General features: G+C 42.0%; 1 protein-coding gene across 2 annotated transcripts; it reads right to left on the minus strand.

The window, feature by feature from the left end:
* MOGAT1 (monoacylglycerol O-acyltransferase 1) lies at positions 1-27089 on the minus strand. 2 transcript variants are annotated; one of them, XM_054984241.1, is made up of 6 exons: positions 26961-27089; positions 12821-12999; positions 11299-11503; positions 6480-6654; positions 4232-4431; positions 1-1685 (listed from the first exon to the last, which is right to left on the minus strand). In XM_054984241.1, exons 1-6 carry the CDS (start codon positions 27052-27054, stop codon positions 1531-1533), a joined length of 1008 nt encoding a protein of 335 aa, XP_054840216.1. In that variant the 5' UTR covers positions 27055-27089; the 3' UTR covers positions 1-1530. The 2 variants fall into 2 exon arrangements, with proteins under 2 accessions (XP_054840216.1, XP_054840218.1); XM_054984243.1 differs by lacking the exons at positions 1-1685; positions 4232-4431 and adding an exon at positions 5564-6012.

Consider the following 27089-nt stretch of genomic DNA (forward strand, 5'->3'; position numbering starts at 1 on the left):
CCTGTATCAGGCGTCACTTGTAGCTTGGATCTCAGTGGATTATTAAATAATTTAAACAGAATGTCATTTGGCTTATTTCACATATTTATATTGCATGGTTAAGTTCAAGTCTATACCAATACACTCAACTATGCACAAACACTCAAAATACTTCATTAAATGTTTCAGGGGAAAAAAAGATTTCTGATAAACAAAAAATCCAGTTAGCTGGCACAAATTATCACAATATATTTCTCAGGTTTAAGGAAATGGAACAAAAGGCACAGTCTTCTGGAAGCTTCTCCTGTACAAATACCCTGCTCTGGATGGGAAGTATGCAAGTGCATAGCTATGCTTTTGTGCATAATCCCATTTGGACCCACAGTGTTCATGCAAGATGGAAGAACATGACCAAAGGCATTGGGTTGAATACAGTCACTTCTTTCTTCCAGACTGGATCTAATGACCCCCGCTTCCCAGTGTTCAAAGAAAATTCGTCTAAGGGTTAAACTATGTGCTATGATTTCTAACAAGTCAGATGGCAGGGGCCCAATTCAGCCCAGGACCGTAGAGTTGGGGGAGGAAGGTCCTGCCTTTCCCTCCCTCCAAGCTATTTTCCTGGCCTGGTGGGTTATTTGCTCCATTTTAACAGAACAATGTTATGGGATCCAACTTTGTGAAATGGGATCATTTGATGAATCAACTAAAAAAAAAGACATTTTCTAGACGATTTTTTCATTCATTATCAGCGCTGACTTTTTTGAACTCAAAATGGAAAGTGTGGTAATAAAATTTCCCAGGCTGTTTCTAAGCTTGCAGTAGTTCTCAGCAGAACTACATCCATTCAGAGACTGAAGGAGGGAGGGAAGAATTCCCAGTCACGGGCACGTGTGTGCTATGTGTCATCAAGTTGCTTCTGATTTATGGTGACTAGGGTTCCCAGTCCCCTGGTAAGAGTGGGAGATTCCCTGCTCCCAGTCTCAGCCCCCTGCTGCTTCTCACCTGATCGGCCGGGGGCAGGGGGGAAGGTTCAGGAAACGGGATCTGGAGCTCTGGATGGAATTCCTGGAGTGACAACAAAGGCTCCAGAGCACACATGGGCTTCATGGGTGCACATGGTGAGTACCCCCTCCCCCAAGCACACCCGCCCAAGACAGCCCCTACCTCTCGGTTTGGAGCCTGGGGGGCCTGGTAACTCTAATGGAGATCCTATGAATGAAAGATCTCCAAAACATACTATCATTAACAGACTTTCTCAGACCTTGCAGACTGGTGTTGCTTCCTTTATTGAGTCAAGCCATTTCATTTAAGGTCTTCCTCTTTTCCTACTGAGCTGAGCATATACAAGTTCATAAAATCAATTTCATACGAAAAGGAACTGCATTTTAAGTATCATTGTAGAATCTACTACACCTTTTCCTAATAAACATTGAATGCAGTACACAAGAAGAGAGTCATTCTTGTACACTGGAAAGGGAAGGAGGGAGGGAGAAAGGGATTCCCTTAGTCATCAAGCAGTTATCTTGCTCCAGATTCTTCCTGTACTTGCATTTAGTAAAAAGTAAGAGTCTCATGCTCTGGTATTCCATACTTTTCTTTGTTTTTGTCAAATAGCTTCTTTAACGCTTGTAGATACTTTTCATGCAGTTGATCAATCTCTTCATTGGTGGGGTTCAGATTCTGTTTCACAGTGACAGGCTCCCCAACTGCAATGAATTTTGAAAAAAGTTATGATAGCTTTAGCATCTAGTATAAATGTACTGTTTCAAAGTCAGAATTTTGTTTTGTTGAAGTTGGTCAGCATTTTCAGAGTTTGTTTTCTGTTGCCACTTCCACAAAACACATGCAAACAACAATCAATATGAAAAAGCTGTTAACTAGAGGCTTCCAAAAACGGCAAGCAACTCTATATGCATTGGTGGGGCACATTAAACCGTGTATGAAAGGGGGCACTTTGGACGTAAACCTGCACAGTTTTCAGTAGCATACATGCTGATGCACCTATTTTGATGTTATAGTTTGTGCTGAAAGTAATACAGAACAAATTTATTTTTAAAGGGTTCCAGGTGATATTGGAACTGCAGAACAATGGAGATGTCCAGGTAACAAAAATAGCACTGATGTAACCTTGGAAATATTGGAGAAATCAGGGTCACCAGTGGATCAGAAGACATTAATAAAGGAGAGCAGGATCCATTCAAATGGTACAATGTGGTTCCCTGTGATACTTTATTATGCAAATTGGTTTGAAATGCAATATTAATTTGCAAGTGCAGCCAGACAAGGTCAACAGAGTTTCCAAATTGACTCACTGAATTCAAAACAGATTATTTTGCATAGGAAAACCCATTTTGCAAATAGATTAGTGCTCAATACATCCAAGGAAACCAAATTCACAAATGTAAAGTACTTCTGATATAGCTGAACTAGAGGTAATTACCTATTAAGGTTTGGAAGCATTTTATTCTACTACTAAAACAGGCACTGTTGATTAATAACTCGTATCAAGGAAAGATTGCAATCTGATATTCTTGATGAGTGTAGAATATGGATGCTATTGGCAGTTTCCTGTTCCTCTCCATATACACAAGGATCCACTGTGTGCATTCAAGTACACACAGACATAAAGGAGTGACGCCAAGCCATTTCCGTGATCTTCTACTTTCAATGTGCATGAAACAACAAGTGTTAACATTAGAATTCTTCTTATACACTCTTAAGAGAACAAGATGTCCTACTTCCCCAAGGAACATAATTTACAAAGACCAGTAATTTGGCTGATCATTCTCTTGCTCCTAGTTTAACAGTTATGAATAATAGATCCAGAGGAGTTAGCCGTGTTAGTCTGTAGTAGCAAAATAAAATTGGTTAGTCTTAAAGGTGCTACTGGACTCTTTTTAGTTATGAATAAGGATCTCAGAAGTAAACTGTCCTTGCAGTTTCGAGAAGTTACCATCATTTTGTTCAAAGAATACCAGAACAATCTCATGACTTCATACCCCAATGTATGTGTGCATTTGTGTGCATTTGCAGTTTAGTTTATAAAACAGCTTGAATAAACTCTTTGAGCCAATTCCACCCTAAAAAGCACTTGTTGGTTAGAGTTTAAATTAACAGTGTCAAAAAAATACATACACTTGTACTTTCCAGAGGCTGGTCTTTTGTGACAGCAACCATCCCCTATTTCAGCCCGTGTTTTCCAGTGGTCTCCATGTGCTTTAACCATATCAACAAATTCAACTTCCAGGAAAAGTGGCCCTTTAATAAAATGTTGAGCCAGAACCGTTTTTTCAGTCCTCCATCTCCTCACTTTTGGAAAAAGTCACCAATCTTTCCCTTACAATACCATTTACATTTTAAAACTATTTACACAGCAACTTTAGAAAGTCTCAGCTACAAAGCTTGCTTGAAATTTGAGAAGAACACAAGGGAGTGAAGCATAGGAACACAAACTTAGCATAAAACACAATACCTAAAAACTTCAGCAGCCTCAGACATTATGCAACTTACGCAAAATCCAATTCTGACATTAGATTTTCCTTCTTGTGGCAATGCCCCCCTGTGACAAGTTTACTGCAGTAATGCCGAACCAGAAGCAGAGAAAGGGCATTCATTTCAAGAAAAGATATTCCATGTTTGCGCTGTGGAACCTAGGGAAGTGCTGTCAGGGGAAGATACAGGAAGGGGCAGCCAATCGTTTCCCATGCATCACATGAAAGAAAACGTAGACTTTCACAAAATTCTATGGGAACAAAACACTTTCCAGACGTCAGAAGGCTACAAGAGCATTCAGTTACAAAAGACTATTTTCATTATTGTTATACGCATCTGTATCCTGGTTTTTCCTCACAACTACCCTGTGTGACATTAGTTTGTTCCTTCTCATGTTTCAAGGACATGTCCAATTGGCCTCTATGGCAAGTTTACTGGCCAAGTAGGGATCTGAATGTTCTTTGGAGCGAGTCCTATCCTCTGTGTAACACTAGCTCTATAGCATAGGTATACAGGTAATAAAACATGCATGGAGGTGCATTATATAAAATGTTCACAACTGACAGGCATCTCAAATGTCAAGAAGTATATATAATCACAAAGCCAAAACTGAGGAGAGTTCTGTAGCCATAAATTCATATTTTTGCATTACAATGCTATGCAGAGGTACTTCAGTGTTAATCCTCTGAAATCAATAGGTATAAGGCTGCACTGTATGAACTGCCATGTATGAACTCAAATACTACAGAAAAGAACTTACCAACAGTGTTAATGGGTTTCCTGTAAGGCATCAAGCCAAAGCTATACTGAAAAATTCCTCTAGCATGAAAGAGAGGCAAAGTAAACCCCACCAGCTTTCGCAAACTCTCCTGCAATGTTCTGAGCCGTGATCCTTTAGGATTTCCAATCTGATTGAACAGTTCATTTTCACCAAAGGAAAACACTGGAACAAGTTGAGCCCTGCCAGAGGAAGGGGAAACAAACAGTAATGATGACTCTCCATAATGACTCAACAAATATATCAGGTTGCAATAGTTAAACCTTGTTGTAACATACAGTAATATTCTACACAAAGTTCATGGCAACAGTTATCAGGTCTGAATGGGGAATGGAACCACACAATGACTAAGAAGTAGCTATTGTAGCAATGGAAAATCCCTTTTGAATGAGGCCAGCCAATAACAAAAGATCACTTTGTACAGACCTTGTGGTTTCAGCACTGTATTCATATTCATGCCTCTTCGAGGTAACTGAGCTCCTCACTGTCCAGCAAAGCAAGCATTGGCAACTATTCCTCCAGCATGCTTCTTGTCAGCTAGGCTCAAACCTGTCTATGTCCTTTCTTTCAACCGCTTTCAGGCACTGGTGTTGTAGTATTGGGCACCATGAAATGGACTGTACGGTGCTCTGCCCCCACCCCAGCGAACTGCTATGAGCATTCCTTTCAGGTATTTCTTCTCAAGGCGTTCTGGTAGGTATACTAGTTTCTCTCTCTCTCTCACACACACACATGTACACACACCAACACATACAGAGACTTGCATCTCAACTTTTAGTTCCAATACACTTCTCTTTCAACTTGGAGTTCCAAATTTGGCTTCAACAGAGCATACTCAGGATCCATCTCTACTTGCTTTTATACAATGATCATAGAAGGATCTTTGGACCCTTTGTAGGATCATTTTTCACTATGCAGAGCCAGGAAAATCCACCTCAGTTAGTCTCTTGCCTTGAAAACACAGCTGTGACTTGACAGCACTTTCCACCACCCACAGTGTGCAGTCTCATTTAAGCCCTGGTTTTTGATAAACGCCTTAATATCTTGTGTATCCCACTTTTCCCTGAGGAAGGTCAGAATGGCTCATATGGACAGATACTTGTCTAGTTTTTACACTGTAGCAGCAGTATTCATCAGCCAACCCCTCCCCTCATTTTAATACATGGAAATTAATGCAAATGTCTTTATTGTTGGAATATCAAAGGTAAGAATTTCCCTGGAAAAGGAAGCTATATTTCAAAAAGGCAATCAAAGCAAGCATATTTTGAAGGTTACTTTGTATTTAAATTTCAATATATATGTTCTGTATGGTTACTAAGATAAGTTGCAATAAGGAAGCCACAAATGTACATTTTGTTTGGAGGACAGAAAATATAAAGGAGGGAAACAGTAGCATCTATAGGAGACCAGAAAATAACCTTTGATTTGCGATATAACCCACGCCAGCTAACTTGATACTGCTTAGAAAATAAGCTCAGATGTCCTGATTTGTTTTAATCATCATATTCATATACCATCTGGTAAATTCATTATTAGGATACAGTTTTGTGGTTTAGTTGCTATTCTGGACATCTGTATACATCCCATTCAGTTCAAACGTGATTTCTTCAGGTTCCCAGTTAACATCCTGTATTAATGTCCTGTTCTTCTTATAATGTGCTGTCATAGGGGCATATGAAGCTGCCTTATACCAAGCCAGACCACTGGAACATTCAGTTTTCCATTGGCTATTCTGAAAGGAAGCAGCATTCCAGGATCTCAGGCTGCGAAGGAAGTTTCACAAGAGGTTTACCAATTTCCAGGTGGTGACTGTAGAATTACAACTAATTTCTAGGTGATAGAGATCAGTTCCTCTGGAGAAAATGGCTGCTTTGGAGGGTGGACTATATGGCATTATATGCTGCAGAGGTCCCTCCCCTCCCTAAACCCCACCCTCTCCAGGCTCCACCCCCAAAATCTCCAGGAATTTCCCAAGCTGGAGCTGACAACCCTATTTCACAATACCTGCTACCTCAGGATCCATTCACAGTGATCCACAGCAGCTCCTCTCAGAATCCTGCTCAGGTCTGGTAAATGGAGCGGGCTCCCCGGAAAGTGTTCTTAGGCAATCCTAAGAACTATAGGGATTGTACCTGGGACAACTGGCATATAAAATATGTGCCACCACACTGAGCCCGTCTCTCCCTAATGCTAATCTACAGCCCTCATCACTGTTGTGGTGTGGACTTACCCATGTTTCAAAGCAATCTTAATGAATCCTTTCTTCTTGAGGATATTAAGAGTTAAGCTTCCAGGACGCGCTTCCAAAGACTCTCCTGCCCCTCCAATTACAATCACAGCAATATTTCCTCCTTTTTCATTGCTTAGTACATGAGACACACTCTTCTTAGATGCAGAAACCAACCCTGAAAAAAACGTATTTTTAAAAATGTTTCATAAAAGTATGGTCCAACTAATCTCTACTATGTAGTGCCTTATATATATTAGTAGAAACTAGTGCCAAAATGAAAAGTTACACAAATATGACAATCTTCAAGCTGAGCTTTTGGGCATATCCTGTAAGACTCAGAGTCTCGGCATGACACGACTCTCTGACTGGAAGACTGAAAATTTGATTTCCTTCCTCTCTCCACCTCAAAAAACCTGCCCAAGAGGACAAGGAAGCTGTTGTACATGGCAGAAATGGACAAATTGACTAGAAATTTGAAAGAGCAAGATCCAGAACATTTTTTGGAAGATTGGAAAAAGTTCAAGGAACATTTGGGAAAAAAATGTGATGTTAAAGGACAATTGTGGTCTTTGAAAGGATTGTAAATTAAATTATAAGAATATAATGAAGGGAAAAGACATTAAGATTTTTACCAGGGTTAAAGTAATAACAAGTATAGCAAATAATAACGTATATAAATTAATGGGGGGTTGGAGTGTTGTTGGAAGTCAGCAGAGAAAAGGGGGAGGGGGGAGGGTGGGGTTCTATATTTAGAAGGATATTATTTAGATAAGATGTATTACTAAACAAAATATTATATTACCTCATTCAATAAAAACTTTATAATAATTAAAAAAACCTGCCCAAGGAATTCATATGTTATGGATATAAAACTCTAAAACAATTTGTAAATATTTTCAGACTGTATGATTTATACTTCAAAATAAAAAATCATTGTCTGGCTTTTTTTCCCAGCTTAGCAGGCATGTCGGAAAGTTTGTGGGTTCATAGATTTTGTATTCCATTGTGCCTATTTTCCATTGTTTGTTCATTCTACAAAACTACGTAGAATTGAAAACTAATTAAGATGTATCTAAAATCATGGAGAGCCTTCTAGATATAAAAACTTTTCTTTAGATCTTCAAACTCCTCTAACAGATGGTGAGTTAGTATATTTTGACATGATATCCCCAGAACTGTCAGTTTCTGCTCATGCTTACATTCATTCTCTGCTCACATGTAGAACTATCACTCATTTGCATCAAGGCAGCAAGAAAATGTAGACACACAGTTCTGTGGTGAGCTATATTTAGACTGTGGAAAATGTTCTGTCAACATAGATTAAGTTTCCGTCAATGCCAAGCCATCCACTTACTGATGGAACACAACAATGAAATATCCATGAAATGGTGGTGGCAGGAAATTTCTTTTTCAATTATTATCTGCTTCAGTGAGGTTGATGTTCAGCTTGTTCCTATTTTTTACTATAATCAAGGATGTTCTCTTTCAGGGCTGGTTGGCAATTATATTGCCAACCAGCCCATTCAAATGCTTCAAGAGCACACCAAGATCATGGAGGCACAGTTAATGCAGAAGAATCATTTGGGACAACCATCATCTTCACCGTGTGAAAGCTATTCCTGTGGTACCATGATTGGTGTGATACCAACACTGCTTTTTGGAGTGACCATGATCATGAAATCGCAATAGTTGTGCATAGACCCCAATGGGGAGCCCCTGGTTTTCAGAACCAATTCCCTAGGAGCACTTTCCAGTTGTGAGTCTAGCAGAAGCTGTAACAGATCCACACAGTTCTGGAAACCTCCATAATTATGATCTATCCTCTTTATGTAGAAATCCTGACCTCTGATTCTATGATGTATAATCTTGGTAAGGCATATGTTCCTAAGAACCATAGTTTAAAACAATAAAAAGATAATCCCATGAGGCAAGAGATGAGAGTTATTACATGTTAAAAACTTTAAGGCTCTATGAATTAGTCCAAAATGCTGCAGCCCAACTGTTATCAGGAGTGACCAGGAGCATGAACATCACTCCCATCCTATGGTGACTCCATTGGCTACCTGTCAGTTACCATGCTCAATTCAAGGTATTGGTTATTACAAACAAAACTCTTCATGGCCTTGGTCCAGCTTACCTACGGGATTGCCTCCCTCCCTATGTTCCTCCACGGCAGCATCATTCATCTGAACAGGGTCTCCTGCAGGTGCCAGGCTGCACATGGGTGAAATCAACAGCAGCCCATACACGGGCTTTCTCTGTGGTGGCCCCTAACCTGTGAAATGACCTGCCTGAGGAGGTCAGGAGAGCCTCCACTCTCCTAGCTTTCCGCAAACGATGCAAAACCGAATTATTCAAAAAGGCTTTGTACTCAAATGGGAGGGCTGTATTGTAGGGAGGGGGTCTCAGATGTTTTGCCAATGAGATAGGGACCATAGACTTCACTATGTTGCCTTACAATATTATCTGTTGCTTTAAATATGTACTCCTATGTACTACTTGTACTTTATGTTGTCTAATGTTAGTCCTAGAATTGATTATGTTCTGTTTCAGTATTTCTTCTACTCTGTATTGGATTCTTGCTAATGCTATGTCTTTTAAAACTTGTATCTATTTACCTAATGGCATTGTTTATGAAATGTCCTTGATACTATATGGAAATGTCCTTGATACCGATTATACTAATCTCATACTGTGTAATCCACCTTGAGTCTCAGTGAGAAAGGCAGACTATAAATAAAATAAATAAATAAAAATTTCCAGACAGTTTGATTCCCCACTCCTCCGTTGAAGCCAGCTGGGTGACCTTGGGTCAGTCACAGCTCTCCAAAGCTCTCAGCCCCAACCACCTCATAGGGTGATTATTGTGGGGATAATAATAACATACTTTGTAAACCACTTTGAGTGGGCGTAAAGTTGTCCTGAAGGGCAGAATATAAATTGAATGTTGTTGTGGTTGTTATATCCTATATCTTACCAGGTTGGGGACATTTGGAAAACATGTCCATTATTTGAAAATGGCAAGCCATATTGATTTACTATGTCAAAAATGAATGCATGAACAAGACCTCACTAAATGCCATTTCTTATCTTGGCTGAAAATTTTAACATAAGAAGAACAAAGGCATCATTTAGGTTTTCTCTTTAGCCCACCTTCTCATGTAAAATTGGTTCAGATACAATGCCAAACCGTAGTTTGCTGCTACGTAAATAAGATCTGTCTTCACACATCCCCTTTGCCCTTCCCCTTCAAACTAGAATTTTAAAACAGCTTTACAACAAGGTTTGTAATCCTATTTTACAAGGGAAGTGCAAACTATTAGTCTGCATTCTGGAAGTAATAGCAAACTATTTTATGCTAAATTGGAAGCCACTAATTGACAAACAGCATGAAGGTCCAATATGGTTGGTGTTTGATTTCCCTTCAGTAAGAACAATCTACATAATCAGACTCAGATAAATTACTATTAACAATCTACAGTTATATAAGAATAATTTCTTTTATCACTAGATTTTTGATGTTATCCTATTAATCTGAAAGGAGGATTCTATAATAAACTGATCTCCAAGTAAGCAAATTCCACCATAAGCAAGATTCCTACAACTTTTGTGAACCTTATGTATTTATACAATTACAGTTTATTATTTTATTATATTGAAATATTCAATAGGAACAAAAGAAAATGATCATACCATTTTATTTATCAAGCTGCATTTTTATTTCTGAATTTTGTTATCTGTATCAGACAAAATCCACGCTCTGCTTTCGTGTCACAATACACTATTTAAAAACTCCAGCAAAAATACTAAAATGGAACCCATGCCAGGGTGGGGTGGGGGTATAAAATACTGCTGTTTTTTTCTTCAGTTCTAAGGTGCACTATAGCTTATCACAATTAAATCACTTTAGCTGGCAAACAGCTTCATACAGGTTTCTGTTGCCATGGTGAAGTACTGCTTCACCAATGAAATTATACAATTTGTTTTAATGTACACATTATTACTTATTACTTCTGAATGATTTTCCTGCACATTTCTCCTGAAAAGGGGTGGAGGGGAAATGTATGCAAAGAAAATGAAACAATTATGGTTGTCACAGCTTCTTCAACAAGATCCATAAATAATAATAAAAGTTCTTGAGATCCAGGGATGAATCTGGAAGAACTGAATCGAACCTCTGCATGGGGCGTTTATTGTGCAACCTTACAAAAGTAAGTTTCATCCTCAGTTTTCCATCAGAAATTCTAACCATTACACAACACTGGCATTTGTGGGGCAGCTGCTGTTGAACAGGAGCAAGCAGCCAGGCCTAGGTGAGCCATGCAAGTCAGGTGGTAGCAAATCACCTGGTGGTTGCTGTTGGACTTGTCCCAATGACTCCCCTCCTCAAAGCCCAACATAGCCCTGCAAAGGACCCTGCCACCCCCGCCCCCCTTGCCTTTTACTGACAGACTCCAAGGCTTGAGGGCTGGCAAATACTGTTGCCACTGAGGAGAGTCATTTTTCAATGCTTCTATTGGTTAGGGAGTTAACCCCCTAATGTATTTTTGTTTAGGGTTCAGATTTTTCTGTAAACTTGGCCATTTTTCAAGTCTTTAAAAATATCTGACTTGTCTGTTCATGGTATTAGTCTCTGGATTTAAGTTCCCACACATGGGGCCATGTTGAGAATTAGATATACAGATTATTGTTCCTATTGAAACTGATGTAAGAATAAGATCAAGCCATGTTCTGAGTTCGCTTTAAGACATATATTTAATTCGGACTGTTTAAACAAAATCTTCTAACGTCATGACTAAAGTAACCCACATCTACTTACCAGCACACATAAAATAATCTCTGAGGAACGGACATCTGAACCAGAAAGACAACGTGTGGAGATATGGAGTCATACCAGGGAATAATTTCTTAAATCCTGTACACTCGGTGCAAAAGTTTCCAAAGGCTCCAGCAACAAGGACCCCATGTGGATGAAATCCAAAAAGGTAGTTTTGTCTTGGATCCAAATCAGAGGTTTTTACAAGCTGAAAGAAATGCCCAGTAAACTTTTAATAGGTTTGTTGATAAACAAGTGAAGAAAGATAGTTGTGCAAGGTACAGACCTTGAATATCTTGATTTGCTGCATATAACAGTAACAACCGATTTCTATGCGTTTATTCCTACTGAGTTCAATGTGCATAGGATTACATCCCAAGAGCCTACATGTTATGTTTTCCTCAGGAACATCCCTGGGTTTAGTGGAGAGGCGTGTTTTGAAGTTCCACACCTCCCAGGCACATCTGGACCCAATTCAGACTGGAACTGCAGTGTGCAGAAAGAGGGGTCTTAGACCTTCCCCTGCACCATTTCCCTGATCTGAAATCACCCCTGGGAGTCACTATTTTCCCCACTGTTTAAACATAATATGTAAGTCATCAGTACATATGCAGTCTCCAACATGCTCCTGGGATATTTCACACCAGAGAAATGGTGTGGGGAGCAGGTGTAAGCCTTCTCTCTTTACATACTACAGTCTTGAACCACATTAGTTCCATGCACATCTGAGAAGCATGGAACTTCAGAACATACCTCTTCATCCAAACTGAGGACACCCCTGGAGAAAACCTAATGTGTACTTAAGGCCCTAAGACAGCTCCCCCGTTGTATCCTAGCTAGAAAGTTAAACAGATACTAGAAACTATATGTCAGAATTTTCTTCTTAATATTCCCCTTACTCTTCAATTTCAACTAGCTATTCTTCGAATAATTTCACTGACTGCACACCATTGCCACTTGTCCTATTTTGTGTCACTTGTCGTTTACTTTCATCAGTCCTCATTATTTCTGTTTAGCTTTCTGCGTATGTGCAGTCCACATATGCAAAATGTCAGCACAGTAAGAGTCAAGGGGAAAAACGACAAAGGACAAATGAAGGTTAATGGGCCTACTTGCAAGTGAACTATAATTTCAGATGATAGGCTGGGGAGTCCACTTGCAGGTAAATTTATTTTACCTGCAACACAATAACAATGTCAAAGATATTGCAGAGCAATTCTAAGCAGGTCTATCCAAACTCCTACTAAGGTTTATTAAATAGGGCCTACTCTCAAGAAAGAATTCTTAGGATAACTCTGTTAGTTTATCTTAAATGAGCTATCGACTTTCCTGAAACTAAACTCAAGTGGATTTCCAACCAGGAAAACAATCCAGGATGGCATTCAAACTACAGCAACTTTTTCTCACTGGGTTCTGGTTCCTATCCTAGCAAAAACAGCTGAAATACCATGAGACAAATACGAATTTGGTCTCAATTGCCAGCCTGGTTGATTTTTCATAAGACACTGTCAAAAGTTTTACTCACTTTAATTGGAAAGTATTCCTTGAAGTACTTCCACACAACCCACTTTCTGACCCACTCGGATCTTCTCCCTCCAGTCTGGGGCGTTTCCCAATCAATGTAGAGCCATAAGGCATAAAAAACTGAGATGAACCAGTAATCTCCCAGAAGTAAGATCACGAAGATTCCACAACACAATTGTGCTACAAAAAGTCATCAAAACGGAAGTGAATATGACAAAAATTCTCTCACAGTTCTGCCTCAGATTAAGAGTTTTAATAGTAATTCTATACATGTGCAGACTATGCAAATAATACATACATTCCCTCATTCTTGCCCCTTTCCTTTTATCTCCAAGCACAGATACCACAGAGATAACACCATGCCCCCACCAAGCCTAGCAACTCTGCTTTCCTCTTCCCAGTTTAGCCAATTAAAGCTGCCATCAACCTCTGCCACCACTTGGGGGGGAGGGGAATGCAGCAAAAAATCAGTTGTTCTGACAATGTGACATCACTTGCACCACTAACACAGAAGTGTCATTGTTCCATTGGGACAATGCTCTAGGATTCCATTAAAATCTTACCGCTTCCTCAGAAACCTAGGATTTCTCTCCAATACAATGATGTTATTTGTTGGTTCATGCCAGAAGTGATGTCATGTTATCTGAGTAACAGCATTTTACATGTCCCCGTCCCCCCACCGAGTCCCCTGCTGGTTGCCAACAGTCAGCTAGCAACCTTAGACCCAATGCATGCCTCAGCAGAGAAGGGTAAAGACCTTTTCGAACCAAAATGGAGAAGAAATGCAGAGATTAGTCCTTCCCCCTTGCCATGTTGTCTGCCCACAGGCACTTTGTTATTCCTCTTTTGAGTTGGATGAGGAGGCTCACAAGACATGCTCACAACATGCATGACATCTGTCTTCCTGCATGGGGAAAGATCAGTTGCCTGGGACTCTGCCTTGGAGGGGGGCTATACTGCAGGACCCTACTCTGCTCCCACAGCAATTGGCTGTAGGGTGGTAGACTGGCCTCCCTCCATCAGCCCAAATTGACTGCAATTGCACCTCCAAAAAAGGGACCAGGAGTGGACTGGAAGGCAAAAGCGGCCCTATCCTGCCTCAGCCCTGTTTCCCCACCCCAATGGAGGGGACAAAAAGAGCCCGCCTGCTTGCACCCACTGTCCCACTCAAGGTAGTGATGGCTGCTCACATTCCCCTGAACATCTGTGACAGCTGCTTGTGTCCACTGTGTCTGGGGCTCAGGCAGCTGGCTTGAGGTGGTACTGTAATCCACCCACCTTGCACTAGTTGAGGGCCACCTCTTGCTTGGAGCCAGGGCTTCTCCAATACAGTGGGGTAGTGATTCTGCCTTCTGCACCTAGGGTTGCCAGCCTCCAGATAGTGGCTGGAGATCTCCCGGAATTACAACTCGTCTCCAGGCCACAGAGATCAGTTCACCTGGAGAAAATGGCTACTTTGGGGGGTTGACTCTATGGAATTATGCCATGGCAAGGTCCTTTTCCTCCCCAAACCTCACTTTCTCCACGTTTCTCCACACAGATCTCCAGGAATTTCCCAACTTGGAGCTGGCAACCCTATCTGCACCCTAAAATAAAGTTTGGACCACTTGCGGGGGGAGCTCTACCTCCAAATCAATCTTGGACAACCCCAAATCATACATCCCAGGCTTTGGTTGCTGGCACCATAGAATTGTGCAATTCCTAGAACTACTCATTGTCACTTCCGGGTTGTACCCCGGAATCAACATACCAGTGACTAGGCTGGAGCCTTATTTTTATTTATTTTTCTCCTGCTGATGCTTGGAGCACTGGTGGACAACAGAGAAAATGTGCTGGAGAGTGCCTGCCATAAGCAGGCAAATGATAAGTTAATGTATTTAAACGCTTATTTAAATAAAAATGATTTTCAGAAACAAACAAAAAAAGAACGCCAGCTAGGTTCAAAGAGTGTCTAACTGACTTGCACATGCACACACACTACAAACTCCTGGTTAGGCTGGGTTGGAGAGGAAACAGGAGAGGGAGAATGGAAGCTAGCGGCATTCACACTCTACATGCACACAGAGAGCCTACCAGTGCCCCCAAACTGTTGCTAAACAAGACAGGCAGGTGAAAGTTTGGCTGGTGATGGATCTGAAGTACCCAGCAGGAAGGGGAGAGAAGGAGAAGGAAGTGGCATACACTGGCATAATATGCAGGTCTCCTGCCCACTGTGACTAGCATTAACCATGCTCCTAGAACACCCCCCCCCACCGCAATAAAGAGGGTGGGACAAGAATCCTGAGGATCACATGAGAATACAGCAGGGAGAGGATTTCAGTGTGCATCAGGTGTAAAAGGGAAAACACAGCTAAAAATGGAGAGAAAACAGATTACTCTGGGCTGTGTGAAATTTCCACTGCAAGGGCGATTTCACACAGAATTGCACCAGCAAGTAGACAACCATGAAAAATCACCCTAGCATGGAAACATCCCTTCAGAAGTAATGCTGCTGCAAAAATTGCTTTCTTCCATCTCAGTATGTGTGCATTATGTGCTGTCATGTCACCTATGGCGACCCAATGAATGAAAGACTTCCAAAATGTCCTATCATTAACAGACTTGCTCAGATCCTGCTAACTGGAGTATGTGGCTTCTTTTATTGAGGCAATCCACCTCGTTTTAGATCTTCCTCTTCTTACAGCTTCCCTCTTTTCCTAACATTATTGACTTTTCCAGAGAATCTTATATTCTCATGATGTGACCAAAGTATGATAGCCTCAGTTTTGTCTTTTTAGCCTCTAGGGAGAATTCAGGCTTAATTTGATCTGGTACCCACTTATTTGTCTTTTTGGCTGTCCATGGTATCTGCAAAACTCTCCTCCAGCACCACATTTCAAATGAATCAATTTTCTTCCTCTCAGTATAGCCCAGAATAACCCCATGCCTCGATACAGCCAATCTGGCCACTTGGATCTACACGATAGTAACATTAAGACTAGACTACTGCAATGGAGGACTTTAGATAAAGTAAATTAAATACATTCTACTTCTTCTGTTGACTTTGTGAAAATTACGATGAGACAGTTTATATTGCAAGTACTTTGGATCTAATTTTGGTGTTTCCAAAAGGTGAGGAGTGCATATTCCATTTGTGACTAAACTGGTTCTTAGTAGAATGGTAACTCAGGGTGTCACTTGGCTAGACAGAATTACCACCCTTTCAGCACTTTGGCTGAATTCCATGAGACTCAACATCACTATGACCTTGGCAGGAGAAAGCTATGTAAAGCAGAGATGACTAGTCCCTGGCCAGGCTATTCAGAGCATCCACAAAGGCCTATACAACCCAGAGAGCAAAAAAAGCTTATCTGCTTGCTTTAATCACAAACAACAGCTGATCCTGAAGAATCCCCAAAACCCTTCTCTCCTGAATTGCAAGTGTGACTTTGGGGAGTCAAATTAATTCAGACCCACTGGGGAGCATTAAACCCCAAACTCCAACATATCCTGTTTTGTTTTGTATCTTGTGGTCTGTTTGGTAAAGTTAATAAGTGAATTTGAGATCTGCAAACCCTAAGGCCTTGATGAGATTTCTTCAGTGGTTTTAATTAAAAGCAAGTTGGCTAAGCAGTTAGAAAACTTGGACAACAGGAGATGTTTACTGAAAGGGGACTAGCAGCAACATAGACAGCTCTGCCTGTAAATTTCTAGACAAGGCCAAATTCACACATTACAGAGCCCTTGTATCTCCACATGTCCATCTTGGTCCTGTCAGCAAGAAATGCGCTGTGAGTTTCATGCTCAGAACATAGTTGCCAGGCACATGTGGATCTGATCTGGACTGTGGCATACCGGGATAGATTTTTAACCCGTCTCCCCTGTGCTGTATTCCTAACCCACTGTTTGCTCCGCTGAGGAGACTTTCATGTACCTATACATGCCACGTTCCCCAGTGAGGTAAATTGCAACTCTCTAGGCTGTTTCAGGTCAGGAAACAGCACAGGGAGATGGCTTAAACTCTCTTGGTCCTGCTCTGACTTGGGCCTGTGTACAGCTGGGAATCAAGTTCCAAGCATGGAACTCCCACAGCACTGGTCAACAAGGACAACGGCAGATGAGCAGAGGACACTAAGACAAACTAAGGCCTGGTTATACATGCAAGAGATCAGGGGAGGAGAGGCATCAGTTGGTAGAATGGATTGCACACTTCAGAGAGATGTAAATTCACATGATAGAGTGCTCCTGTGTTAAAAACTTGAAGTAAACAAAAAGCCAAACCAGCAAGTGATTCATGGTGTGCAATTTTTCTATTTGCATGGAGTTCATTTTTCTAATGCAAAGGAATATCCAGAGTGGGAATTCACCATTTGCTATGTTCAAGAGTGCCCCCTCTCTGCTACCACCTTCTCTTGCACGTGAGAACTACACCCATTAAATAAGCAGAGTGCTACAAAGGGCTGTAGCCCCTGAAGATCAGTACAATTTATGCCCTGGGGTGCATCCAGACTGCCACTCTTGTTATATTTTATTTAAGTATTGTCTTTCATAGTCTTGGAGCAAATCATCACTTGCATCTTCCTTGCGGGTTTTATTTACCGTATATTTTAATGGCATGGCAACAATGAACATAATGTATGAGGGGAGAGATGCTCAGAAATAAAGGAGGCAAGGTAAAGCTAGGATACACTTTGTAGACAGAAAAGAAGAATTCTCAGAATTTAGCTTGGAATCAAGGATAATTTCAAGCACTCAGCCTTGGCATTATATGATTCTGGTTGGGGACAAGGAAGGGAAAATTTGTTGTAAGAGCAGAGGGAAGACAAAGACTATTAGAGCCCTGAGGATCAGACTAATAGCCTACCACACCCAGCAGCCTGCTTCTCACAGTAGCCAACCAGAATACCTCAGAAGGCCATAAACACAGAGGCCCACTCATATCCATTGTTGTCCTGCAGCACATGTTATTCAGTGGTATAAAGCTTATAAATATGAATGTAATATTTAGTCATCATTATTAAGAATTTATAGCTCTATCATCCATGAATTTGTCTACCCCCCCTCCCCACCTGAAAGCCATCTAAACTAGTGTTAATCACTGCAGCCATTTTACTTCAGTAGCTCTCTTGCTTTAAAAATGCCACAGGGGTCTGATTCCGCTTAAAACCAAGGTGCAGGAGAAACTCCTCTCCTCCACACCATTTTTCAACAGCCCAATTCTCTAAAGTATTTTGGTTCTTGAAAACCAGCATGGGTGGGGGAGAAGGAGCTCCTCCTCCTCCCTGACACTGTGTGGTAGTCCTGAGCTTTTTTATAACAAGAGAACTCCTGAGGTAAAATGGCTGGAGCATCACCAGGTTGTGCCTGGGGACACGGTATTGTTTGGTTGTGCCTTCAGAGTGATTCACTCGCTCACTGTGGCTTGAAGGAAAGAGGGGCACAGGCAATAGACTGATGACTTATCACCCATAGCCCAGGGACAGGAAAAGCACCGCAATGATTGCATCAAAGTTGTGGGGAAATGATGGTCAGGGTGCAGACATGCACTAGCTTCCCTTCCACCACCACCCTGAACTGCTTATCCAGATATTACATTACAATAATATTTACGAAGTCCAACCACATCTGTTGTGAAAGCAAAGATTCTTGTGCTTTAAAAACACAAACTTTATGCTTAGTTTACCAAGACCTGTTTCAGAAGCCACTAAAGACAGGCTATTATACAGTGGATTAATACAAAAGCAGCATACAGAGAAGGGACTTCAGCAATATGTGGGCAGAGGGCACGTACGGGCACTCCAGACATGGCCTTGAGTGAGAATCGAGTGTTGGATGTACACAAGCGAATCTCTATTTTCATCCATGAAATGTTGGGTGGAGTAGGGAATGCAGCATGCAATAACTTCTTCAGGATGAACAGTCTCAATACTAGATCATGTTTTGTGCCCATTTGTGTAGTGTTAATGCCAACCAATAGACAGGCAGTTGAACACCTTGATATTCTATTAGGGATCAAAAATGCAGAAAGGAGAAAAGCCTCACTCAAGTCGCTGTCCTGATGCAAGTTGTCCCCCTCTCTGCACTGAGTTTGACTGAGAAAGAAACACATTTCCCTTGCCGTGGCTTAAGTTCCTAATGCAGAATAATGAATGATTTAGGACTTGCATTGGTGGACTGGCCCTTTAAGTTCCCAGTGGACTCCTGCCTCAGAGGACCACTAGTGGCTAGAAGAAAGCCGAGCCAAGTGGTCCCGTTATGCTGGTGGCGCTCCAACCCAGGCCATAGCGATGATGCCCACTGGCATCACTGTCAGAGTCTGAGGGTCGCACTACAAGTGATGAATGACACTTGCTGGAGCAAGTGAATGGCAAGTGAACAGGGAGGAATACACGTGAGTCTGTTCACTTGCCAGGCAAGTGTCATTTGTCACTTGTAGTGCGACCCTACATCAAGCAGATCCTCCAGTTCTGCCTGCACTGCATAGGCCACCTGGACTGTTTCAACGTCCTGGTCCACTCCTGAGTTCTTAGAAAATCAGTTAATAGAATGAGGAAAAATCAATCCTCTTAATTGGCAAAGGAACAAGCACATCACGGTGAAGTGCAGCATATTACAGTACAGAAAAATCTCTTTTCACTAATTTTTCACAACAGTTTATTCCCTGGTGTTTATCTTGCTGAGAGATCTATTCAGTAGGGGCCCTATCTGTAGTCAGGAGAAGCCCTTTCCTGACTTTAGTGGGATTGACAGGAGACCTGACTACCATCATCTTTGTTTTCCTAAGCACCAACTCCCATTCATTCATCACTGCTAGCGAAGTCCCATGTCCTTGATATTCATAGCTGATTAATAAGAAAACAACTGCTAAAATTGTCTGGCTGCTTTGGAAGTAGCCTTTGGCAGAAACTAGAGGGGAAAATGAGACAGATAAACTGCATGTCAGAAGTTCAAAGAAAGTGCCGAGGATATTCAGGCACATGGCTTTGAGCTGATATTAGTCATGGAGAAGCATTTCATAAAGGCATGATCACTCAGCAGTTCTGCCTGCTTCCACTAACCACATGAGTTGATGGGAACAGGAGCCTCTATTCAATTTTTCATCCCTTCTAGCCTACATCATGTGGCATTCCACCAAAACATATGTTAGTAATACTGAAAGTGACGCAATCTTTCTGGCGAAAAATTGTGTTAGAGGACGGGCTAAGAAATCCAGACAGAATAATCTTTACCATTTTGTTTAAAATTAGTTTCTTAATTGAACACTGAGGCTAAATTGGCTTGTTATATTTTAAATAGATGAAGAATCCCAAAACTGAGCTACTATCTAGGAAATGTATTCAGTGTGATTTACTGGTTAGAAAGCTGGACTAAGATCTGGGAGACCCAAGTTCAAACCCCACTCTGCCATGCAGCTTGCTTGGTGTCCTTGGCCAGTCACTCTTGGTCAGCCTCTCATGTACTACCCTGGATTTGCATGGGAAAACGAGTCCTCATTGGAGGATGAAGACCTGCCCCCAAGCCGCTTCCTGAAAGGTATTCCTGCAGGATCTGGCCCCTGCTGCTCCTCACGAGTAGAGATAACTCAGCTTGTAAGATGAGTCTAATGTGGAACCCAGCATCACCTGTAAGGAAACACCCTAAATATGGATCACCTTGTTTGCAGTGTTGCTGGCTAACATACTAGTAGCTTGAACCCTGGACCTGACTACTAAACTTTGGCTGCTGGATACTGTCACTGTAGAATGCTGTGGTTGCCTGGAGCTTTGCCAGCAGCCTGGTGTGTAAGATACTAACCACTGCACAGGGTTGTGATTGTAAGCATAATGGAGCAGGGAAGAATGATGTTGTAAGTTGCTTTGGGGAGAAAAATGGGATTTACCCAAATAAATAAGTTAAATGCTTGGCATGTATTTGGCTGCCAGTGAACTGGAAGCAACAGCTAGACCGTTGTTGTGGTACCTCACCTTACCTCATTGTCTTCACTAATGGATGAAGACTTTTTGTTGTTGTATTGTCGAAGGCTTTCACGGCCGGAGAACGATGGTTGTTGTGGGTTTTCCGGGCTGTATTGCCATGGTCTTGGCATTGTAGTTCCTGACATGTCACTGTGACACTGAGAGATCTCTGTCTTTTGGTGCTACACCTCTGAAGATGCCAGCCACAGCTGCTGGCAAAACGTCAGGAACTACAATGCCAAGACCACGGCAATACAGCCCGGAAAACCCACAACAACCATCACTTTTTGTTGTGTTTGGCATTCGCTAATTTTAATTGGACTTCCTTCTTTGTGTGTCTCTGTCTATACTTTATATTCAATTACTTTAAATATTTTATATACATTATATTTTAAACACTGTTTTAATGTTTTGATTGTTGGTGACCCTAAGCTGGGTAGAAAGGTAGCATAAAAATGCTTTAAATAAAAAACGTTCAATGCTGAAAAACATTGTGCCAAGAAACCTTACAAACTTTTCTTGAAGAAAAAGTTAGTATGTAATATCATGGTAAGAGGAGAAAGCAGCAATGTATAAAGAGCTAATGATAAATATTTAGAAATTGAAAAAATCTTGGTAAGCTGTCTGGGCCCCTGACCTAGATAGCCCAGGTAAGCCTGATCTCATCAGATCTCAGAAGCTAAGCAGGGCCAGTCTTGGTTAATAATTGGATGGGAGACCTCCAATGAAGACCAGGGTTGCAGAGGCAGGCAATGGCAAACCACCCATTAGTCTCTTGTCATGAAAACCTCAGCAGGGGTCGCCATAAATCAACTCTGATTTGAGGGTATTCTCCTCCACCACCAAGATGTCCAGCATCCAGAGGCCAGTGCTGCTTTATTCAGCACAGATCACCCTGTCCCCTAATTTAAAGCAACCTTAATTAGTATAAGGAATGAAAGCCTCATCTTAAATAATCATTCCATTGTTAAATCTTCCATGGAACTAGTTTCAGGTGGGTAGCCTGAAACGGTCTGCAGTCAAAGAGCAAGATCCACATCCAGTAGCAATTTAAAGATCAAACAGATTACCAAGACATAAGCTTTCAAGAGTCAAAGTTTCCTTCGTTAAATCTGACAAAGGGAGCTTTGACTCTTGAAAGCTCATACCTTGGAAATCTAGTTGGTCTTGAAGGTGTTATTGGATCTGGATCTGGGTCCTGTAAAGTTCTGACTTGTCAGATATTGACTGGTCCATGTTACAAGGTGTTTGTCGTCATCTTATGCCCAACCTTAATAGGATATGAATTCTTTTGTTATAGGGTTCTTATTTGATATTTGTTCTCTGACAACACTCCCTTGAGGGTAATGGAGGCTGACCTACTACCAAGGCTCTTGGAATCATCTTCTTAGAACTTTGTAACTATGCATGGACGGGCCCATGCCCATCTTGTAGGCAGAGCTCCTTTCTGAAGACATTGTCTTAATATTATGGCTATTTTTAAATTAATAATACTCTAAATTGCTTTTGGCTGTCTGTTTTACATGATATTTTTAAATATCCAGAGGAGTTAGCAATGTTAGTCTGTAGTTGCAAAAATAGTAAAAAAAGCCAGTAGCACCTTTAAAACTAACCATCTTTATTGAGGCACTAGTAACAAAGCCCGTTGTGGGAAAAAATACAATGGGCTCTAGAAAGGGGAGGGCGGGCAGGCGGGCATTGCCTCCTCCTCTGTGACTGATCCCGGCCAGATGAAGGTGGAGGGCAGACTTTGTCACCTACTCCACTCCTGATACCAGCCAGGTGAAGGGGGTGGGTGGGCATTGCCTCCTGTTCCACGTCTGATTCTGGCAGGGTGAAGGGGGAGTGGGCATTGCCACCTGCTCCACTCCTGATCCAGGCCGGGTGAACGTGGGGCAGGCATTGTTGCCTGTTCCGTGGCTGATTTCGTCCTGGGCTTCCCGCCGCGGTGTGCTCTCTGGAGGGATGGGCTGTCTTGTCTGGGCTTCCCTCCACGGCAGTGCCCTCTGGAGGTACACCAGGGTAGGAAGTGAGTTATCAGGAACACAGTTAGCCTTTAGAGATTCGTTTTCGTTTTCGCAGCCATGTCGGACGCTCCTCTCGGCAGGTCCGAGAAGAAGCGGCCGAGCCGCCTGGCCGGGCGGCTAATCTGCAAAGGTTAGCCCCCAGACTCTCAGGCAGGGAGTCTGAGTCCGGGGCGCGGCGGGAAGAGCCCTCTGACAGATCGAGGCAGGGGGTAAATTGCCCGTTTGTCCCTATGGAGGCCGGCAGACGAGCGCGGCACCTAGTGTGCTGCCGGGCTATGGAAAATGGCAAGGAACAGGATTAGGCGAAAGCCTGCAAGTAAGCGAATCCCTTCTGTTACTACAAGCGTATGTGAGGAGTGGGGGGGTCTGAAGGTTAGAAGACTCGGATTTCTCCCCCCTCATAGAGTCTCGGAAGATTGGTGGTTCCCCCCCCCCTAAAATGGCAGCGAAAAAGCAGAGTCCTGCTCTTGGCAAGTCAGTTACGGCTGCCTTGCAGAGGGGCGAGACGCTTGAGGAACTGGTTAAAAGAGCGGTTATGGAAGCCATAAAACCCTTTGTTGACAAGCTGAATGAAACAGATCAAAGGGTGGGCTTAATTGAAAGCGATGTGAAAGCCATTAAAGAAGCAGCGGGGGGGGGGGCAGAGAAGTCTGCCCGGGAAAGTGCGTCACTTACGAGAGCAACGAACAGGGAATTAAAGTTGGTGGAAAACCAGCTGATCGGACTGCAAGTGGAGCGAACACAAACCATTTTGCGTCTCCAGAATGTTAAAGAGGAGGAAAATGAGGATTTGTGGGATCTTGCCTCGGAACTTTTAGCGACACCCGCGAGGGCAACTAAAGAAGAAGTGAAAAGTGCCATTTTGGGAGTCCGTCGGGCATCTTCAAAATATGCAATGAAGCGGCAGCTGCCTCGCGAGATTGTTATCGAGTTTTCATCTAAGAGGGTCCGGGACAGTATCCTATATAATTCATACAATGCGGAACTGGACTTTCTGGGAAATAAAGTCAAGATATTGAAGGACGTTCCATTCTTAGTTTGGAAGAGAAGATTTAAGTACAAGAAGTTGGCAGCTCTTTTGAGGGAACGTGACATAAAGTACAAATGAATACTCCCGGAAGGAATCGGGTTTAGTTATAAAGATCAAGCTCACAAGATTAATTCGGAAGATCAGCTAAGGGATTTTGTGGATAAAAATCCAGAATTTGGACCAGACACCAAGCAAAAAGAAGAGGATCCGAAGCCTGAAGGGAGGGGGGAGGCAATGAGCGCTCTGGCGGTAGCTGCGCAGAGGGAATTTCGTCCGAGGCCCAGGGGAGGGGAAAAGATTTAATTTGAACTGTAATTTGTAATTTGTATGATCAACCACTCCGTCACTACTTTATTAAGCTATTTTTTTTACTATGGCAGTATGAAGGGAAAGCATTGAAATGTAGCGTTTAGTGTTTGTAGGTGACCTTCCCCTTTTTTTTCCACCACCCCCTTCCCTTTCTCTTTTTTCTCCCTTCTTTCCCTTCCCTTGTGCTATTGTAGTCTTTTGTAGTTACTGTCATTGTAGTTTTGTATGTTAGATATTGAAAAATAAAAAATTATTAAAAAAAAAAAAGGAACACAGTTAGCCTTTTATATAGTAGGATAAGCTTTTGAGAACCACAGCTTTCTTCATCAGATGCATGCAGAGAGCAACTTCTTAGAACTGTGTAACTACAGCTATGGTTCTTGAAAGCTTATGCCTCAATAAAGTTGGTTAGTCTTGAAAGGTGCTACTGGACTTTTTACTTTTAAATATATTTTCAGTTGTAAGAAGACACTAAATATCCTAGGACAGTCTGGCATCTGTAAATTCAAAGAAAGCCAGGAAAAAGTACTAATAATTAAGTGCTAATTTGAGTGCTGGCAAACAATTGTACTGATATGATTTTTCAATCAGAACAGGGAACATCAGCGAGTGCAAGAAAAGGCTTCTCCAGATTCCATAGTTCCTCCCCAATGTTCTCAGATTCCCTAGTTTCCCAACCTGCAGTAATGAAGAACAAAATGTATAAGAAGCAAAGAAATAAACTGAAATATGCAAGTAAAGTAAATGTATGACTGTAGTATGCAGCTCAGCCATATTCTCAGGTTATCCTAAGCCACATACATGCGTGCAAAATCACAGCACTGGACACTGGGGATATGAGAAGACAATCACCAAATTTTACCAATTGGTCAGTGAGTACACCAAGCACTCTGCTGCAGAGGATACCCAGCAGAATATTGATCCCTTCCTCAGAGCTCTCATACATATACTGGTACTAATTGGTAGGGCTTTTTTCAATACCTTCCTTACTGTTTAGCTTAGCACTACCTCATCAAACTGTGCCCTAATTTACCAGCATGTTATCAGTGCAGCAATCAATGCAACGCAAGAGGACAGTTATTGTAACAGGCAATCACTCAGCCACAGATAAGATTAAATCAACAATTTTCTGAAAGGAGGCTGGAAATAAAAGGATTCTTCACTGTAAGAGCAAGTCAAAATCTGGACTGACACATTGCAAGATGTCATACATGGCTACTAGAATGAAAATTCATGGAAACAGGCAAATTCAGGTGCCTAATGAGTTAACTGTTAAGAGCCCCATGGCGCAGAGTGGTAAGCTGCAGTACTGCAGACCAAGCTCTGCTCACGACCTGAGTTCGATCCCGGCAAAAGCTGGGTTCAGGTAGCCGGCTCAAGGTTGACTCAGCCTTCCATCCTTCCGAGGTTGGTAAAAGGAGTACCCAGTTTCCTGAGGGTAAAGTGTAGATGACTGGGGAAGGCAATGGCAAACCACCCCGTAAAAAAGTCTGCCAAGAAAAAGTCGTGATGTGACATCCCCCCATGGGTCAGTAATGACTCGGTGCTTGCAAAGGGGACTACCTTTACCTTAATGAGGTAACTGCAGATGGATAATGAGGTGGTTTAAATGCAAAAAGAAAAATGTACATAGCTGATGATATTTTTTAAAGGGCAGGGAAGTATAACTCCTGTACTCCCATCTAACTCAGCTAAATGGTAGCAAGGAAAGCTATAATGCTACAATAAAGCTATGCAATCATCTTTTTTCCAAATAATTTCTACTCTACTCCTGACATTGTCCAATTAAGTTGGACAAAATAAGGAATTCTTCCTATCTGGAACAACAGAGCACCTCAATAAGTCTGTACTTATGAAGTATTTTATTTCCAAGAATCATAGTGGTTCCTCAAAATCCTATTCCACACCTATAGTCTCCCTTTCAGGCTTAAAACAAACTAGGTTTCAGAGTATGAGCTTTTGAAAGACAGAGCTTCCTTTGGAACTACTCTGAAGATCTAGTTGGCCTTTAAGGTGCCAAATCTTGCTCCTCTGCTCCTCCTCTGCTCCTCTGCTACAGACCAACACAGCTACCCAGCAGAACCTTTCAGGGTTGTTCCTCTAGCCACATGCCTGGATAAAAGTAGACCAAAACTCACTACCTACATATGCGTCAGACAGTTTTCAATACCAATAATGGGTAATAAAAAATGAATCAATACAATCTTGGATCGTATGTATGGTAACTCAGAAGAAAGTTCAACTGAGACAGGCCTGTTTAGAATTGCAAGCTAACAACGTGATCTGATTCATACCAATTCAGAAGCGCCATTTGCTTCACTTCCTCCCTAACAATATTGCAAAATAGAAGGTTCTAAAATCCCTTAACACAATGCAATGCACTTTTCTTTGACAGAGAATGCCCTTTAGCGCAGTGCATGCAATCATGCTGCCTCTTCAAGATTACAGCCTGATCCAATGCATGGGTTTTTTCCTCAGTCAGAAAAAATCCCTAGTTCAACCGATTGCCATAAAGTAACTGTGCACAGAGTAGCTGGCAGGCTTATATCTGTTTACACGGATGTAAGTTCTACTATGTTCAATTGGGCTTACTCCCAAACCAGTCCGCCCAGTCTAAAGTCGTAAGCACCAACGCGGCTCCAACAGTCTTGCATCGTTAGCCACCTTGCGCCTAAGGAGTTAAAGCGGGATAAAAATGTTTTAAATCAATGAACTTAAAATGCATGCTGACATGGAAGCCAATCTCATTGAGCTCAATGCGATTTGCTCCCGAGCAAACCCGACCGCGCGTTAATGAATTCCGACGCGCTCAAAGCACATCGGAGAGGAGAAATGGGTTACCTAGAGCCAGGAAGCCGAACACCCACTGAGCCACGGCGGCCGTCTGCGCCCTCCTCCGCCAGGGGACGTTGAGCGGGGCAAACTCGACTTTCATGGCGCTTCGCTCCTAGAGCAAGAGGCGAGCGACAA

The sequence above is a fragment of the Eublepharis macularius genome, chromosome 6, assembly GCF_028583425.1.
Source record: "Eublepharis macularius isolate TG4126 chromosome 6, MPM_Emac_v1.0, whole genome shotgun sequence".
In the NCBI taxonomy this organism is placed as follows: domain Eukaryota; kingdom Metazoa; phylum Chordata; class Lepidosauria; order Squamata; family Eublepharidae; genus Eublepharis; species Eublepharis macularius.

Coding starts and splice junctions, on each gene's coding strand:
- MOGAT1 (XM_054984241.1), bottom strand. CDS start 27,054: ATGAAAGTCGAGTTTGCCCCGCTCAACGTCCCCTGGCGGAGGAGGGCG. Junction 4,432..6,479: donor AAGATTGCTTTGAAACATGG/GTAAGTCCACAC, acceptor TTCCTCTGGCAG/GGCTCAACTTGTTCCAGTGT. Junction 1,686..4,231: donor GAAACCCATTAACACTGTTG/GTAAGTTCTTTT, acceptor AATTCATTGCAG/TTGGGGAGCCTGTCACTGTG.